This window comes from Micropterus dolomieu, linkage group LG20, assembly GCF_021292245.1.
Source record: "Micropterus dolomieu isolate WLL.071019.BEF.003 ecotype Adirondacks linkage group LG20, ASM2129224v1, whole genome shotgun sequence".
Lineage (NCBI taxonomy): Eukaryota > Metazoa > Chordata > Actinopteri > Centrarchiformes > Centrarchidae > Micropterus > Micropterus dolomieu.
Genome location: NC_060169.1, coordinates 4,780,848 through 4,795,440, shown reverse-complemented (window position 1 = coordinate 4,795,440; position 14,593 = coordinate 4,780,848). Strand labels below are relative to the sequence as shown.

General features: G+C 39.8%; 1 protein-coding gene across 2 annotated transcripts in view; it reads right to left on the bottom strand.

Annotated features, from left to right (window-relative positions):
* Positions 1-11,501: 11,501 nt before the first annotated feature.
* slc22a18 (solute carrier family 22 member 18) overlaps positions 11,502-14,593 on the bottom strand; it is a 9,431-nt gene continuing 6,339 nt past the window's right edge. For both annotated transcript variants that reach the window (XM_046032848.1, XM_046032846.1), the window contains 5 exons: positions 13,757-13,867; positions 12,779-12,879; positions 12,574-12,675; positions 12,045-12,165; positions 11,502-11,760 (listed from right to left, as the gene is read on the bottom strand). In XM_046032848.1, coding sequence (XP_045888804.1) covers positions 11,573-11,760; positions 12,045-12,165; positions 12,574-12,675; positions 12,779-12,879; positions 13,757-13,867 — 623 coding nt within the window. In that variant the 3' untranslated portion in view covers positions 11,502-11,572. The remainder of the gene's footprint in view (positions 11,761-12,044; positions 12,166-12,573; positions 12,676-12,778; positions 12,880-13,756; positions 13,868-14,593) is intronic.

Sequence of the window (14,593 nt, the reverse complement as noted above, 5' to 3'; positions counted from 1 at the left end):
TATTTAATCCAATTAAGGAAATAAAATTAAGAAAATATGGAAAAAATTTTGATACTTCATTATCAGCCCAATTCACCTCCACAGAAATATTATCAATAATGTTTAAATATTTTAAGATTTCATCCTGCGCATAAAGTACAGTACAGACTGTAAAATAAAAATAGTTATTAATTGCAATTACTTTGTCAAACTAACTTAATGATGGTTCAATAAATTATTTTGGTGATTGTACAGAGCTCGGGAAGCAGCAGGAAGAAGATAGCAGTCTTTTGTCTTTCAAGTGTTTATATTTCTTTTTGCATTAGGTGACTCAAACAAACTGATCAGACAAACGCCAAAGCAGTCAGTCAGTCTGAGACCTAATTTAGCTCAACCGCTGCTGCTGCTGCTGCTGCTGCTACTGCTGCTGCGGATTAGTTCAGATGACTTTAGATGATTAGATTAGGGCTCCTGTGGAAACACAGAGCAAGCAAGAAGATTATAGCAAATGAGGTAACTGACTATTGTTACATTTCTGTAAGATACGCAACAGTGCCACTGCTTTGTTTTAAAAGATGGATGTACTTCAAGAAGTGTTGTACTTTCCAAATGTCATTTGACAACTTTGTACAAAAGTAAAATTAATCTTAAATCATCAGACGTGTGAAAAGCAGAGTTTCCTGCTTCTTTTCATGGTGTCATGGACTATCAGAGATTTTTTAGGAAATTTGAGAAATCGAGCAATTTATTTTTGCTGTATGGAGACAGGAGTAACTGGCTGGGTGGACTGTAAACAAAATAACCAGTTTTAGGGAATCTGTGTAGGTCTGGTAACACGTAATTTGCATGTGGAATTATTTGATTATACCAATAAGTCAATAAATACATTTGTTTTCTTCCTTTTTATTAAACAGATGTTGTTCTAAGTTCATATTTTCAGAAGTCCCACAGTCCTCCATGTATGTACAGAAAACAAAAATAGAGATGCTACTTTTTGATTGATAATATATTTATTTTCCCAGTTTTGTTTATTTCATAAAAGAAAATTGATTGGAAACCTTGTCTTTGTGAGTCCCAGGAGTGTACAGTAACAGTGGCTGCAGCGTTTACACTACATTGTTTCTTTAACAATGGAACCCACTAAATGGGGCTCTAATACCCCACTCATCCCCTCATCCCCTCATCCCCTCACCCCCGTCCACCCTCCTGACCCTCTGGCTCATCTACTGACTGCTGACACAGCCATTACTCACCAGTTTAAAGCAGCTCTTTGGCTGTGCGGTTTAGCACGTTCATTAAGATTTCAGGGGAGGGGGTGTCAAATGTTGATTTGGGAAGAGGTGGGTGGAGTGCAAGGGGTCAAGCCAATGGGCAGCTGGGATTAACACCGACCCACCATCTGCCATCCAAATAATAATCAGAGTGAGGAAATCAATTGCCTGAGTAAATATCAGGTATGTAAGCTTATTTAACCCAGTAAATTAAACTTTAGGCCAATTTTGAGAGTGTTCACTGCCGGCCAGAAGAAGACTGTCATCAGCATAATGAGTTCACTGGTCTCCTGTCTTCTCATCATTATTCAGAAGAACTAGTGCAGTGCCCGTTCACAAGGGGCCAATGTTACGCATCCCTGCGCTTTTTAGTGCAGTGCCTGTTTCACCTACAGCATTAATAACACAGAAACAAAACAACAGTGGTGGAGATACTGCAAAATGTTCAGCGCTTTCTTAGAATTTAATAAAACTCTTACAACTCCGTTTTTAACATATTGGCTTCTAACATATATCAAACATGCATGATGACGATAACTCAGTTTCAACAATTCACCAGTGTAAAGATAATGAAGATGGTCGACAATGTAGTTAAAGATGATTTGGCGAAAGAAAGTAATACAGACAAAAAAACACACCAGATATTTTTTGCATGGACCAACAACAAGGTGGAACTGTTTCTGAAAGTAACTGAAAGTAAAAAATACTGGAAGTCGTTGCAACATAAAAATGGCGACATGCACAGTAAAAGGGTAGGACTTAAGTGTTATTTGCACAGTACAAAATATTTTAATAACAATACCAAAACAAAAACTCTGTCAGTAGCATTGTGTCTTTGCTTTGCAAGACTTATAAGACCCAATCAAGAAAGGAAGGAGTGTCTGCGTCTTCGTTTGTGAAGTGCTCCGTTTTTGCCCGTCTGCACTAAAACGCTACCCGGAGTTTTAAAACGAAAACTGGGTCAGCATCGTTTTCAAACTTCTGTAATTTAGGTCTTTGGATTCACAGTTTTAGTCTGGATGGGAAGTGGAAACGTAGCAAAAGGTCTGTGTAGTAGTGTGGATGGGGCCTGAGATGCTCTCATATTTCTGAACTGACTGGGTGACCTCTGGGTTAAAGTGATGATGACCAAACTATTTTGGGCTATTATACTTCTTTACTTTCTTGCAGAGAGTTGAGAGAAGACCGTTACCATTGTGGTGTTTGTCCTTTAACCATCACGTCCAGAACACTGGCATCCTGAGCACAGGATTTGTAGGCAAAGAGTTGTGTGTTCAATCCTCACTATGGATCAAAAAAAAGTCTTCTTTTCTATCATTTTTATTGTCATCTCAACAAAGTTCTTATGAATAGACCGTTTCACATGCTCCCAATAAAACAGGTGGCTATTTCAGAACCACTGAAATAGTGTGATTGGATTTCCCTGAATGTCTTTATTCTCTTCCGACCCCTGTATTAAACTAGTGTTTTGTTATCTTGAGATCCCAAGTAAATTACCCCGTTATCACAGAAAAACAACATTCGTTATCTCGAGATCTTGAGATAATTATCCTGTTACACGGGAAAACAGAGTAAAACAAAGGGTTCCTTCAAAACAGGAAAAAGCCTCCGCAACCCTGTAAACAGGATAAGCAGTTGACGAAGGATGGACAGATAGATTTTGTTTCAGGATGAATGAAATATGCATGTTTTTATTTTTAATGCAGTTTTATTTTCTGAAAAGTCTCATATTTTGGTTTAAGAGTTTAATAAAATTAACATTATTTGAAGTAGATCACAGTTTATGCACATCAAATCCTCCAGATGCTGCGGATCCCCGATAATCCAGCTCTTCCTAAAGTTGTATGCATGTGAGTTAAATGTGTGTTAAAACAAATCAGACTGGCCCAAATGAAACCTTGGTTACGTCACACATGGTAGCCCCTAAGCTGACCAATATGACCAATAATAGTCAGATTTATTTCTGAAGAACACAGATGCTGCTCCATATGAGTCATGCAAAGAACATGCAGGGCTTACAGCCACTAATTCAAACAGATGTCTCGCCTGGCACATGTTTTCCCGCCTTTTACTAATGCATCATATTGTTACCTAATCGGCTCAGTCATAATTAAAATAATATCCACATCCTCTCTTTTGAACCATATTATCTTCAAACATTTAAATCTCCAACTGTTTTAATCCTGAAGAAAACAATTAATTTCCGTGAGGCAGCGCGTATATTATAAAGGAACCTCCCGTAAAGTCCCTGGTATGCTGAAAGATAATCACCTAACATGCAACAGCTCCTGAGCTGTTTAGAAAACCAATATGGCCTTCCACAGAGGCAAAAGGAAAGATCCTGTCTGATGCCCTCTGAGGTCAGCGCAGTGGTCATTTATTGTTGTGTTGTCGAGTGTGTGATGCTGTAGAGAGGCGTCAGTGGAGGATTAGCGAGCGGTGGCACATGTCAGGGAGTGAGAGTGTGGACTACAGCGTGCTGGACAGACTGGGCGTCATGGGGCTCAGAGCTGCTGACACACGGCCGAGCACGCTTCATCGCAGCACAGATACAGAGGAGAGGGTATCTTGTCTAAAGACGTCTCGTGATACATCACACACCCTACTGTTTGTCCGCACGTGATACTCACCAGTGATGTGAATACTGATAACAGAGTAAAAGATACTTTAATTCCCAATCAGTACAGATTTAGTGTCAATATCTGGTTGTTTATCTGACCACAATCTCAGTGATCAAGTGGCCAATGGTGAAGGATGTCTTCTCATGATATCCTGACCCTGTGACCTCAACCGCTACCAAATTGTCTCCTTGTTGGGGTTTCCTGGTTGCCGCATCTACATAAAAGGAGTTTTCCAACATCTGACAGAAGATATGCATCTTCTTTAATCAAAACAGCTGTCTGCACAGAACTTGTAATGGCTTATGTTTTATCTTGTTAGGCTTCAAGCTTCTTTTCTTCTGTTTAATGCATGTAACTACAGTGATTCTCCTAAAGGTTTGTCTACCCAGGAGGCGTTTCATCTGTGTTTATCGGTTGTTGGTTTTTACGCACGTGACTGAACAGATACGCTTCAACTCAATATAGCTGTCTAATCAAGCATTTCAGCCTGTACTATTTTCTTCCATTTTAGGCGTGGAACTACAATGATTTACATTAATTACGACATGTTGTCTAAAATCAAAGGTGAAAAGCTGGCCATCATCGAAATGGGTGACACATGATCATTGTTCAAATATAATAAAATGGCCTGCAATGTCAGATTACTTTTCCTGGGTGACATTCATGGTGTTGCTCTTGGTTGTTCACATGAAAAATGACAAAAGTAGTTGTGTGAAGAATTAAAAAAGCCCAGGAGAAAAGTTCAAACCATGCTTACCTACTTCACACCTCACCGCCTGCGTGAGGTGGGCATGAAGGTGACAGATTTCAGTAAGGCCCCATCCACACTGCTCCGTTTTAGTTTACAAACGGAGAATTAAAACGAATACGATCTCCGTCCACACCAGCGTTTTAGCTGCGTTTTGGAGTTGATCTCCGTCTACATTAAGACGACTGAAAACGCTCATCTATTGGCCGTTCAGGTACACTGGGCATGCGCGTGCCGGTGTAAACATGAAGCAGATGGTCTCTTCCTGGTTACAAAAGAAAAAATAAGTACAGACGAAGAAGTGGTTTTTTTTTGCATGCACCAATAAGGAGCTGGGACTGTTACTGAATGTAACACAGGAGTGTGGCGGCGGAGAAAACAGACTGGGAGTCGTTGCAAAGTAACGACGGCGACATGCACAGTACAAGTGTAGGCAGATAAGTGTTATTTGCACTGTATATAATAATTTAATAAAAATACAGAAGCATCGTGTTTCTGCTTGCATGATTTCTAAGACCCAATCAGAGAGCCGAGCGTAAGCGGCTGCGTCATTGTTTCTAAAGTCCTTCGGTTTTGGCCAATCTTCACGCAAAACGGGGTCGGCAGCGTTTACAAACTTCTCCGTTTTAGGTCTTCGTTTTTGTCTAGACGGGAGGTGCAAACGTAGCAAAAGGTCTCCGTTAGAATTTGAAAGTGTGGATGGGGCCCAAGTTAAATGAATTGTTGGACAAATTCCTCTACTATTCTGATGTTGAAAAGGGGTTTGAGACTTTTTCTGACTATACCACTAGTTCAGACTCTACGTTATACCCTATCACCTCTTTTCTGGCTACAATCTATTGAGGCAAAAACGCCCCAAAAATTATGATAAAAAATCTCTTTTACAATAGACATTCACACTCAAATCAATTAGGCCTAAGTTTCTACTACACATTGATGCTCCTCAAAGCATGAACCCTTTTGATATTAATCTGTACACCTGCACAGGTGTTTTCAATTACCCTCGCTTAACAGACCTCTGCTATACAACAGTGAAGGAGCTGAAAAAGGAAGCCAACGTAGAAGTCCAAAAAACTGCAGTTCATCGAATAGCCACTTGAGGCTGGTTTCAAAAGTGAATCAATCCCGTTTTTTAAACAGTCTATGGTCAATGCCCACAGACCCCCATTTTGAAATGCTCAGCTTAATAGCAGAAATAAACATGGTTTGGTCTCTATAGCTAATTTCTTCCTTCATTAAAATGGCGCGGGGGGTGAATTTGTATATAACTTATTTGTTTAAATTTTATTAAAGCTTAAACTTGTGCAGAAATAAGGACATGGTCACTTTGAGTGACAGGTGCATGCCCTGCTAGGTGGTTCAGGAACCGGGCTTCATTCGGCCTCCCTCAGTTCTTCCTCTTTGCCCATTTTTGGATTAGCCGGAGTCAGGCACTGGCAAGGTGGCAAGGCAGGAACCTCTCACATTGAGATTCACCACGGCTCTTCAGAAACCTATGGATCACACAATATTTATGTTTTATCCAGTCTATGATCTTTACACACACACTCCTGATAGGAGGTCTAATCAGGTGAACACATGTGGGAGTAAGTGGATGCGTAGCCTTTAATAACCTTAATGCAAACTCAACACTTTTTGCACCACCACTGGTTAGGCTCTAAGAATAGCTACATGTCAGTATGTTGTTTGTTCCACTCTACCTGTTCATATAGCTCTTTCAATTGTATTCAATGGACCAAGACACAAGCCTCAGTACTGGGGATGAACCCTGATGTTTGAAGTATGTGCACATTCCTCTGCTCCCCTCTGCCGTAGAGGAAGTCCTTTAAATTACAGTGTTACCAGCTGTTCATTTCCATAAAATTTCAATACTATATGAGATGGCATCTCTTGCATTGTGTATATACTGTATGACATCTAAGTGTTATGTGTCTGAGATAATTAAGCAGATTTTAAGGCTTGATAACCATGAAATACAGTAAGTAGTGGAGTTGGACAAAACAAGTTTTTCTTCATCTTGGATTTGTGCACCCAGCGTCCTCAGCATGTTTGCAGCCAGTCAGGCCGCAGCCATGTAATCAGGACGGGAACTCGAGCTGTCCCTCACCAGGTCGCTGTGGCCCCACTCATTATCTTATCTCCCATTGTAACCCGCTGTAATTCACCCTCTCATGATTGATGATGTCGCTGTCTGATTACACCAAGACAAAACCCCCCTAAGATCACCTTTCGTTCCTGTGGCCAACTCCACGAGCTCCACGAGGTCCGCTGGAGAGCAAGACAGGGGGTTGTGTGGCCATGTTGAGCTGCTGTTACATGCACGACAGGTTTGTATTATTTCTGAGCAGGAATCAACAGTGTGGTTTATGACAAAATAACTAATGTAATATAGTAATATTTCTTTACGTTCATGTTATTAATTTAAAAAAGTTTCTTGGGGAAGTGTAATTTTTTGGTGACACTGACTCATGTTTGATTGATCTGGACCTTAATTTTCAACATGCACCTAAAAAGACTCCTAACAGCAAAGTGTTTCTGATGAGGAGATTTGTGTGGTGCAGCCATAGGGTGCAGAACAAAAAGAAATTAGAAAGCTGTTCCATAAAACATTTAGGCTGAAGGCTCCTCTGCTTCAGATCATGTCCCTGGCCTGCCTTGGACAAATCAGATAGGTAACCTGTGCTCTTTTTAAGTGAGACAGCGAGTCATCTCTCCGCGCAGCAGGTGCAGACAGATGCCTCATTATCCATGCCACAGGGGACAAAACAAGCCCGGGACCCGTTGCCCCCCCCACTGGCATTTAGTTTCCAATGCACCAACACAGAGCAGCCTTGGATTGCCACCGGGACGTGCTCATCTCTGACCTCAGTGAGCGCAGGTCGCTCGCAGAGTCACATTAAACTTTCAGAGAACCCAAAGGTCCCCGTCAGGAGTGTTAACAGCAGCATTGTCCCGGCTCCCCCTGACTCAAAGGGCCAAGTGTAACAAGGCACCCCCTCCAGTGGTCAGGGCCGCCCCCCTGGGTCCACAGATACAGTGACACCCTTCAAATCCATCTACAGCTCTTCTGAGTGTCTCTGAGTCAGACAGGGAGGCAGAGATAAACGATTCAAAAGCAAGTGGCTTATTTTGTGTAAAAAGTCAGTGGAGCTGCACCAACATGGACGACGGTGTGAAAGCGAGTGTAGATTTGGGATCAGGCTCAGATGATGGGATTGTCACTGAGACGGCTGATCACATTAAAGGTGCAGTCTGCCTAAACAGCCTGTCACAATCTGCCAGCTAAGAGCTGCTAAATGTATCCTTCCAATATGCTCACTTTGAATTTTTAGATTTTGGAATAAAATCAAATTGACTTTTGAAAGCTCTGCAGCAACTGTCATCAGAGAAGTTTTTTATTCACCTGAATGCAAAGAAAATGTAAAACAATGAATTATAGCATGATTCTTTTGTCTCTGTGTCAGGACTGCTTACAGCAAGTGAAATGCACTTTTAGCCACTAATTTCTTATAGTGATATTTAGTAAATTAAAAATTCATAAAAGTGTCATGAAAATAAAGTCCTATTCCACAATAATGTCTCTGCCTTTACATCCCAAATTTGATTTTGAAAATGATGAAAACATATATCACTTTTGGCCAAATGCTTTGCTTCAAAATGTCTCCTAAAGATCACGGAGAAGACACATTTTGTCTTTTCTCTTTTATTTTTAACCACAAATAAGCAAACTCTTTCAAAATTACTCTTTTACTTAAAAACAGCCACACAAGCAGAGGAAACTAAAGACATGTGCTAAAGACCTGAAGGACTACCGACCAGTAAGTAGCCTTGACATCTGTGCTGTGCAAATGTATGGAGAGAGTAGAGTGCAACCACAAATTGGATCAGTTTGCCTATAAGGCAATATGCAGTGTAGAGGATGCAAGTCTCACACTTTTAGACACTGTCACTAAACAACTGAAATTTTATTCATGGCCTGTTCTTCTGCTTTTAATACTGTAAACACAAAAAACCTGCTGGACTGCCTCTCTGAACTTCACCCGATACAGATTTTATGGATAATGATTTTTTTTTACTGAACAGACCACAACAGATGTTTTTAAATTGTTTTAAATCCAGCAAGTTGGTTTTAAAGACTGGACTCTCACAGGGCTGTGTCTTATCTCCCATTCTCTTCTCTGCTTATGCTAACAGCGTTTCCTGCAGCAGTGAAGGAAAAACGCAGATGACATGGCCCTGGTGGCACACCTGACAATGATTCCCTGTCCCAATACAGACAAGCAGTCAGCAACCTGGTCCAAACATTTACTGAACATTCACTGGAGCTCAATATGTCAAAAACAAATGAACTGTGCTGTGGGGCAGAGTCAAAACATCTTCCCATCTCTTCCAAACTGTCAGGGTCAGCTGGTGGAGCAGGTTGAGTCCTTCACATACCTGGGAACAGAGACTGACACCTACCTGTGCTTCACACAACAGCTGACTCCGTGTACAAAAAAGCACAACAGCGCCTCCACCTGCTGAGGAAACTACGGACTTTTCACGTCAGCAAGGATATTTTAACTCTGGTTTACTGTTCACTCTTTGAATCCATTCTCACCTTCAGCATTTCATCCTGGTACAACCTCCTCACTGCCAAACATAAAACCAAACTCTCTCGCATAATAAACCACTGCAGTAAGATAATCATCTCACCACAAACAACCCTTATCTGAATTGTACAACCGCTCTGTGATCAGGAAGGCTACCCTGATCCCAGAGGACCCCCTTCACCCTCTCCACCACTATTTATAGTTACTGCTATTAGGCAGATGATTTAAAGTTCCACTGGCCCAGAAAAACATTTACAAGAAAATAGACATACAGCTGCTGTTTTTATGCAGGTTTTCAATGCACGTTTTAAGTGTGTTTTAAATGTAAGGAGAATTTCTGCCTTTTTTTTGGGACAATAATGTTATCTATCTATCTATCTATCTATCTCTCTCGTCTCCTCTGTTTTTGTGGCTGCTTTCATCCGATATTTGGCCCAACAATCTGCCAAAGAAATCACACCAGGGACATCTGTTGAAGGTGTAGCCTGCTCCGTAATAACTCCACCGACCCCCTACTGTTAAAATAAGATCATATTCATCCGGGATTTCTGGACGTCATATTTCAAAAGCATTGTATTTTGTAGAAACAATGTAAACACCTGCTGCAGATTTGGTGACATCATTTCAACATGCTGCAGCTTGGCAACTGAAGTAGCAGAAAACAGTAAATAAATATGGCAGAGAAGAACCGAGACTGTGATTACCACTAAAGGATTTGTTTAACCTCCACACAGCACGTCATTAGTATTTCTATACTATAGTGATTGCATATTTGTTAATGTGTGCGCTGACCAGTGGTGGAAGAAGTATTCATGTCCGTTATTTAAGTAAAAGTATCAATACAACAATCTAAAAATACCCCAATACAAGTAAAAGTCCCGCATTTAAAATTCTAATTAAGTAAACATACTTGTTCGATAGAAAAATAGATACATTACTATATATTACATTACTAGATTGTTTTGCATCAATGCTATTGTAGCATTTACAAACTGAGTTTGTTTATATATTTTAGATACAGTTCTGTAATTTAGTTGAGTGGTTCTCAATCTAGGGCTTGGCCCCTCCAAAGGATCACAAGATCAATCTGAGGGGACATGAGATGATTAATGAGAGAGGGAAGAAGGAAAAACAAAGTTCTGACACACACAATTATATACATTTTGGGTATTATCTCTTATTTTAGCTTTTTTGGGCCACAATCAATTATATAAATGAAACCATGTGAGAAGTTTAGAGGGGAAATGTCTCCTTGGTGGAACTGCGAACAGCTCTGAAGGGTGACAAGAAACTACAAGTACAAAAGGTTGGGCACCCCTGGTTTAAAAATGTACAGTATTTTATAAGCTTATAACGTTATGTTCTTATGTTTTTAATGTAAAATTTTAATCTGAAAGTTGGCTGGTAGCTAACATTTTAAATGTAGTGGAGTAGAAGTATACAGTAGCAACAGATGGAACAAGTATCTGAGTATCAGAAAAGCAGAGTGTGTTTTCTATCTGCAGGACGTTATATGCAGAAATACAGCTTCGTTACAGTCTTTTTTATTCACTACGTCCCATCTCATTTAAGGGAAAACAATCTCTGCAACTCTCATTAAAACCGAACTGCTGTTTAAAAGGAGCAAAAGCATGATAAACATCACTCCATAGCTGCATAACTGCAGTGCAACTCCAGTTTTATTAGAGGAATAAAGTTGCACAACCAATTGGCTTTTTAAAGGATTGCACTGTCATCATTATACTGAAGTGGCTGAATATTTATTATATTTATATACTGTATGACTATTTTAATTACAGATATATTATGTGTTTCTGCCACAGATTTATTCTCTTCTCTCTCATCTAAGCAGCAGCTTTTTAAGGCAAAGGGAACTACTGCTGTGTTAAATTAATGAATGTACAAAAAACAAAAATTGAAAACATTTAATGAAAAACAATGACAAATAAGAAAATAAATCTTCACAAGTACTTACATTTTTTTCTTATATAATTTGTTCTGTTCAGTTATGAGTGATGTTGATTGGTCCAATATTGAATCTTTTTTAACGATTTATTGGTGTAATAAAATCTCATCAAACTGATTTTAAAATGTAACCTAATGTGAATATGAAGGGAGGAACCCTGGAAAATATTATCATCAGGTAAAGAAGCATACGCTGCCATCTAGTGGTTATGTCCATACCACCACCACCACCACCATTACAGATGAACTGATAGACTTGACCTTATCTCATCATGTAAACTGCTGCAGCAAAGTTCTTTAAAAAATGTGTAGAAATGACAAACACTGATTTACATCCCCTCTATTAGTTTTTCAAAAAACAGGAGATGAAGAGAAACTTTTCCAAGGCTAACATTTTCATTGCTTTTGCTCAGCTGTCTTTTTAAGGCGACGCTGCAGCAGGTGCACGAACACAGCAATATTTACAACAAACTGGATTAAACCTATAGAGGAAATGCCGTAGTTCATATACAGGAAGCCGCCAGCAGTCGGTCCGACTGTGCGAAGCAGAGATTGGACAGATGAACACAGTCCCATCATTGTGCCTGTGTACAAGAGAAAAGTGGGTTCAATAAACAACTGGATTCAAATACCTTGAATTTTTATTATAATATTATATTAATCATAATATTTATTTGGCCTTAGTTATTTCTCATTATCTGACATAAGGTATTTGGTTTTGTAAGGTTATACTTTTTGCCTCCTTTCGTTTAGAGTAGCTGCAATCAGAGGCATTCGTCGAACACATCAAGCGATCTAAATGTAGCTTTGTAAAATTGCTGACTTTCTGAATGTGTGCTGTACAAGCAAAAAAGCAGGATGACTTCACCTGTGTCAGAGGACGGTACGCTTTTGGTGAGCATGCTGTCTGTGATGACATTAAACACACTGAGAGAAAACATCATCGGCAGCACGATGAGGCAGAACTGGAACACATTCTGCATGTAAGCCTGCAGAAAGAAAGAAATATCCAAATAAACGTATCTAAGGATTATTTTCATTTTGTGGTAATTACGGTAATTGTATTTGTTTGGTAATTTACTTTTATTACTTTAGCCTAAAGAAAGAATTCTTGTAGATGTGAAAAGATTTTTAAAAAATATTTATATTGCTATGAAAAGGAGATATGCAAGAAAATTTTATTTGATTTGAGAATGAGAATTGAAAAATGAATGATCCACCAATCCATCCATCCATCCATCCATCTTCATCCGCTTATCTAGAAATAAAGGGATTAGGAATAGAAACAAATACCAACGGACAGAGAGAAAAAAGAAAGTCTTTCATCAGGCAGAAAAAAAGCAGTTTTTTAGCGATCCTGAAAAATTATCCAGTACAGAACTTATGTAAATATGTACCTGAGCCAGTCCCACCAAAGAAGAAACTCCGATGGACAGAAGCAGCAGCGAGTTCTCAGAGTATGTCGCTGTAAGCCGACCGATCACTCCTCCTTGAATAACCTGAACACACATCTGGGTTTTAATGACCCCTCTCTCACAATCTGACATGAAGCACTAAAATCACAGTCAACTCGTCTTGTATTTCAATCTGTGTAACACTTACCATTTGGACAATGCCAAAATAAGCCATCAGATAGCCATTTTGCTCAGGTTCCAGCTTGAAGAAGTCCAATGCAATGATGGAGAACATAACTTGAAATATGCCTTTGGAAAGAGAAGAGCAAATCTTCTGTCTGATTTACAGAGTTTTTGTGCTCACGTAAAATGTCCACAGTTGTTTAAGGGAGGAGTAAGCCATCCTGGAGAAATCCAACACCAAGAGACTTCTTCAGTTCTGACTGACAAGTAGGGAAACTCAGCAATTTAACTTCTGTGGGATCGTTTTGCCAGGATCATCGACACCGCTGGTTCATTAGTGCTCCCTACCAGTCAGTCAGAACTGAAGAAGTCTCTCGGATGAGGGACGAAACGTCATCTAGTATCTTCAAGTCCAAATCCAGTTGCCCTTTATTTGCACTTGACCTTTGGATAACTATGACCTGAATGACTGAGAACCTTTCACAGACACCTAGAATAATGTTGTGTTGCAGGGTGCGGGCCATTTTTTTTGTTTCCCATGTACAAACTCCAGATCTTTTTTAGCCCACACACAGAACAGACTAGCTAGCTGACCGTCAGGAGTGTGTATTGGATTAGAATCGCTTACTCCACCTTTAAATGTAACTCCATTGAACCCAGATCTATACAAGTGACCTTCAACAACCATACACAGGTCTTAAATATTAAATTGTGCAGTGGAATATATATTTTCATTCCAGTAAATCACCACACACATTACATACCAAGCTTTTATAAACCGCAGCACTGATTGCAGATTACCTATATTGTGCAATAGAGAAATTATGGGGATATAAATACAGTATGTACAGAATACAATATAAACATAGTTCACGCAGCGCCATTTACTGCTGCACAGTAAAAATAGATGTCAACACAGTTTGTTGATTTATGTGAAAAAAATGGGATGACAAGCACAACTGTAGTAGTAAATTCTTTAACATCTTCTGACATGAACTCTTACCTGATGGCAAACCCGCAACTATCTTCACAAGAAAAGTCGGTGCCACACCCTGAAACTTCATCAGTCTTGTGATTTCTCCCACGTTGAATATTGACCTGCTTCTGTTCGCATCTGGAGCAAATTCAAAGAGAAAGAATAAAACAGATGTACAATTGCACGGACAATACCTGCCAGATTATTAGTAATGTCTCTAACAGGCCCAATCAAACAACCACAGCAAGAGAAATTTGTGAATTGTAAAAAGGTAGAGGCACAGGCACAAGTAAAAATCTAATCTCCACATTTAAGAGTAGGCTTAAGACTTTCCTCTTTGATAAAGCTTATAGTTAGGGCTGGCTCAGGTGAGTCCTGAACCATCCCTTAGTTATGCTGCTATAGGCCTACACTGCCGGGGGATTTCCCATGATGCACTGAGCTCCTCTCTCCTCTACTTTCTCTCCCTCTGTATGCAACCTCATCCCATTATTGCATGTTACTAACACAACTTCTCCCCTTTCCGGTAGTCTTGTGCTTTCTCGTCCCTCTCCTCTCTCCTCCTATCACTTCCTGCAGGTGTTTCTGGCTCTGGAGCTGTGGAGTCTGGATCTGTGGTTGCGGGTCACCTGCTGCCCCCGTGTTCCTGTTCGACACCCTCTGCTACAACAACTATTGTTACTAGTCCTATTGTTATTATTGTTATTATAATCATTAACATTACGATTATTATCATTAACACTATTATAAATATCTGTACCATTTTTCATTTAGTCTATAGCAACATCACCTTTACTGTCTGTACCTCTGTGTGTATATTGTGTAGGCTGCCTCCCTCCCCTCTCTCTCCTTCCATCTCTCTCT